Source organism: Galdieria sulphuraria, assembly GCF_000341285.1.
Source record: "Galdieria sulphuraria unplaced genomic scaffold scaf_225, whole genome shotgun sequence".
In the NCBI taxonomy this organism is placed as follows: Eukaryota; Rhodophyta; class Bangiophyceae; order Galdieriales; family Galdieriaceae; genus Galdieria; species Galdieria sulphuraria.
The window spans coordinates 1-4,913 of record NW_005178250.1 but is presented as its reverse complement, the minus strand read 5'-3'; the positions used below and the strand labels follow the sequence as shown (position 1 = coordinate 4,913).

Here is a 4,913-nt window from a genome sequence, read left to right as displayed (position 1 = left end):
TGTTTCATAACTTTGTGTCAATCGTAAATTTCAGTCTCGTACAACTGCGAAATAGTTTAGACTTTGGAATATAAAAGGTAAAATGGTTTTTTGTTTCCGTGAAAAAACAAGGAAACCTTGCAAAATTTAGAAAGGGTTTGATTGTCGAACAGTAGCCATTTTGAGGTATCGTATATTTGATATGGACTTTTTTCAACTGACTAGAAGTCCTTTGGTAATTGGCAATAGGATAAGAAGCACCATAATTATTGTTTCGCTTAAAGTTGCCAAGAATCTTACTTTACCTCACTCTGGATAAAAGGATTCTAATAAATATCTTTCAGTAGGCTTTTCATAAATGAAAACTACGTAAAGTTACATCCCATCCATTTATTCATAAAGCTTTCTGTTTACTACTCGCATATTCTTATTCTTTTGAGAATGGACTAGTCCATACATTTCACGAATTCTTTGTTCACTGGCTTTTACTCAGTTGACCAACATTGCCAATTGTTTATCAAATTTCATTGTCTTTTTCTTTTCGTAGAGACTCCGAAATTCGTTGTTCCGACTACCTTTCCGTTTGACTCGAAAATATTCAGAATGTTTTCAACAATTGCAAAGCTATTAGATATACATCCTATCTACCATCATTGACTCAATTTTTGTTTCTTTTAAACTGAAAAACAAGGTGTCAAGACTATATCTCTCTAAACACATATACATAAATATATGTATATATATTAAAGCAATCAAGTACTATGTGACCGAAAAGGAGAGAGAGCAGGTTTACTTTGTAGCTCTTTGAAGCTATCCAAGGAGACCAAGGTATAAAGAAAGGGAGAAAGCAGTAGACTTGACATTCCATACTGAGAAGAAAAAGAAAACATTTCCCAAAGTTTGTACACTCAAGTTTATCAATTTTCTTCGACACCAAGGTCAGATGGAAACAGCTCTACGAACGAACGAAGAAAACCTGGTCAACTTGCGCTGGGAAGAGATTGTTCCAGATACCCAAGGAAATGACTTTGATGGTGTGAAGCTAGTTATTTCAAGAAGCACGAACAATTCATATAAAAAAGTACAGTATGTATGGATTGCCAGACACAAGACTAAAGAATTGTAATACGCTATTAATTCGTTAACTCATTACTCTTTTCTTTTTTCAGCAAATAGAAAGACAAAAGAGTATTTTTTATGATGATTGAGAAACGAACTGATAACTTGTTTTGTAGTATGGAACCTCAGATTGGTAAGAAGTTGGTAGAATGATCTCACTCTTGCAGACTTTTACATCATGCTGATGTAAGAATGCACTTTAGACAATTTGCTGATTTGTGAATCAAAGACAAGTTTTAACTATTGAAGCAGACTTATACAAGGCAAGTGACATAAATAGTAGTAAGTTCATTGTGTATTCTCAAGTTGAATATGGCTTGGATAGTGTTACTAGAATGACATGGGTTGTTTGAATTACCGTATATTGTCTGTCCATTTTTCATCATTCTTTTTTTTCCATCAAGTTGTTTTATACTAGCACATGAAAACTATCCCATATGTAAGTGGAGTTATTCATATCTTAGACTTTGTTTCATATAGTATTTATATGTCGTCGATAGTCTCTTTAGTAGCAAATGCACAATGCTCATATGGATTTATTAGAAGAACTTACCCAAATAGGTTTGGCAAACAAAATACCAACTAGTACTTGTAGTCTTTTATCTTAGCGCATAAAGGATAACCTAGTTGATAGTTTGTTTGGCAAGAATCATAATGAGAGAAAATCCCTACATTCTCTTTTCATAGCTGCAGATAGCTTTTACTATAAAACAAGTCGTTGACCACAACTCATTCAAGTGCATTCTTTTTACAGATAACTAATTGTTGGATTATATTGCTATTCGTATTCTGTTAGATGAGGATTTTGATTTTGCTATTGGGTCTGATTCTGCATAATATGTTGAGTGCCAGTATACAATACACACTTTTTAGTGATTTTTTCTGCTAATGGGAAAGATGGGCAATTTGGAAAGAGGGGCCGATTGGGAATGTGCCCGCGCAATTTTGATTTGAAAATTGCCATTCTGGGTGTGGGGTGGGGAAGAATGGGTAAATTGGAAATGGGAGAGAGTGGGGAAATTGCCAAGGGGAAAATGGGTGGGGAAAGGGGCTAATTTGGGCCAACCCCAAGGTGATCGTGATTTGGAAATTGCCATTGTGGTGGGCTGGGGAAGAATGGGCCCATTTGGAGATGGAAGGGGAAATTGCGATGGGGGAAAATGGTTGGGGGAAAGGGGTGTGAGGAAATTGGAGAAGAGGGGCCAACCGAAAGGCAATTGTGTTGATTTGAAAATTGCCATTATGGATGCAGGGAAGAATGGGTAAATTAGAAATGGGGGCATTTAAAATTGAGGACAGTGTGCAAAGAGAACTGAGTGTGAATTGAAAGTCTTGGGAGAATCCATATAGGAAGGGTGTTTGAAAAATTCCAATTCGAAAAGCAAAAAAGATTGAAATTTGAACGTCAGTTAAACTTTATGAGATAGTAGTAGTAGGAAGTTCAATTACATGCTGTTTACATAATGTTTCCATGTTTTCATAATACATTTTTACTCTAAAATAATCTTCTTATTAAATTTCTAAAGAAAATATAATGACAATTTAATATAGTTAATTGAAACGTTGAAAACATTATAAAAAAAATTTAATCATTGACTTACTTTTTAACTGTTACAATTAAATGTTCAAAGTAATTATTATATAATCACATAAAACTCAACAAAGCAAAAAAAGAATTAATTTCTAAAGACTATATTTGTTAATTCTCCACTAAATTGACAAAAATAAATAATTTTTAGTTTAGTTTTACAATATTTACTAAAAATATACACAATAAAAATAAAGATAATAAGTAAAATTTTATAGCAACCTTGACACACAAATACTACAAATACACAATAAATGCAAGGATTATTTTTGTTAAAAGTTAATAACAAAAAAAGTGAAAACTAACCAATAAAAAAAGAGAACATAGTCGTCGAAAGTATAGAAAGAAAGATTTTTATTCAAAGAAATACACATATTTAAAGTGATTAAGTAAAATGGCGCAAAAAAATAATGAACGAACTGAAAAAGACAAAGAATTGCATTTGGTAATTTGTCATTTTATGAGAGAGTATGTATGGGTGAATGAAATTGTCGATTGCGGGTAATGGATGGTGGTGCAACTTTGGTTTGAAAATTGTCATGGGGGAGTGTGTGGATAAGGGGAAAAAGGGGGCCAATTGGAAGTGGAAGAGGGTTGGGGGTCAATTGTGATTTAGAAATTGCCATGGGGAAAATGAGTTGGAGAAGGATTGGGGCCAAATTGGAGAGGGGTCAATTCGAAATGTGGATGGGCGATTGTGATTTGGAAAATGCCGTGGGGGAAAATGGTGGGGGGAAGAATGGGCAAATTTGGAGAGGGGTCAATTCGAAATGTGGATGGGCCATTGTGATTTGGAAAATGTGCATGGTGGAAAATGAGAGGGAGGGGAGGAAGGATTGGGGCCAATCTAAAGAGGGGTCAATTCGAAATGTGGATGGGCCATTGTGATTTGGAAAATGTGCATGGTGGAAAATCAGTGGGAGGAAGAATGGGCCAATTTAGAGAGGGGTCAACTCGAAAAGTGGATGGGCAATTGTGATTTGGAAATTGCCATGAGGGAAAATAAGTTGAGGGTAAGGATTGCGGGCCAATTGCAATTGGGAAGAAAGGGGGGCCAACCCAACAGCGATTTAGATTTGAGATTTATCATTATGAGTGGTGGGGGAAGAATGGGTAAATTGGAATGGGAAGAAGTATTGAAAATTGCAAGGACAGTGTATGAAAAGGACAGAGTAATTTGAATTGAGGAAGCTAAGAAAATACCAGAAGAGTGTTAGAGGGATTCAAATTTTAAAAGTAGAAGATAAAAAGTTGACCTTCAATTATATTTTATGAGATGGAGGTAGTAGTAAGATTGACGACATACTGTTCATATAATATTTCTATATTTCCATAGTAGAACCTCAGTCCAAAATAATCTTTTTTAAACGTAATAAAACTATGCTAACAAAATACTATGGTTAATTAAAACATTGAAAAAATAAAAAAATTTATTACCGCTTTGATTTTCAACGCTTATATGTCAATGTTTCAAAGTAAATTCTATTTCGACACAATACGTTGAATATAGTAAAAAAAATTTTTTACAATACATAAATAATAAAGTAGCTGCTTAATGGGCAATAGAAGATAATTTTTTGTTTCAAAATAGTTACTAAAAATAATAAACTAAAATTAATCTTAACATAAACAAAAAAGATAAGAATCATACAATAACTTAAAAATTTAATTTTAAAACATCAATAAATTGCAAAATAGATACCAATCTATGCGAGCGATAAGATACAATTTTAAATGATACACAAAAAGAAGTTGCATTTAAGGAATCAAAAGATGTCCAAAAATAATAAGTAGGATACAGTTTAGAAATAAAAATAATAGAAGTAAACCGAGAAAACCAAAAATTGCAATAACTTTACTTTTTCAAAAGTAGAGTAATTGTGTAATGTCACGAAGTTCAATTTTCTTATGTTATGTTTATTAAGTTATATTAAGTTATATTAAGTTATATTAGGGTTTATTAAGTTTTATGGGGGAACGCAATGGTCGATTGCGGGTAAAGGATGATAGTGCAACTTTGGTTTGAAAATTGTCTTGGAGGGAATGGGGAAAAAAGGGGCCAATTGAAAGTGGAAGAGGGATGGGGGTCAATTGTGAATTGGAAAATGTGCATGGGGGAAAATGAGTGAGGGGAAGAATGGGGGCCAAATTGGAAATGGGGCAACTCGAAATGTGGATGGGCAATTGTGATTTGAAAATGCCATGGGGTAAAATGAGTGGGAGGGGA

The 4,913-nt window shown here is 33.8% G+C and overlaps 2 protein-coding genes across 2 annotated transcripts; both read right to left on the bottom strand.

Annotated features, from left to right (window-relative positions):
* Positions 1–1,932: 1,932 nt before the first annotated feature.
* Gasu_64090 (uncharacterized protein) lies at positions 1,933–2,343 on the bottom strand. Its single transcript, XM_005702397.1, has one exon. The coding sequence runs from the start codon at positions 2,337–2,339 to the stop codon at positions 1,968–1,970; it is 372 nt and encodes a 123-aa protein (XP_005702454.1). The 5' UTR covers positions 2,340–2,343; the 3' UTR covers positions 1,933–1,967.
* A 2,244-nt stretch (positions 2,344–4,587) lies between these two features.
* On the bottom strand, positions 4,588–4,913 carry Gasu_64080 (uncharacterized protein; the record flags this gene model as incomplete). The annotated part of the gene is made up of 1 exon (XM_005702396.2): positions 4,588–4,913. A coding segment is annotated over one exon (277 nt), but the record flags the coding sequence as incomplete, so codon positions are not given.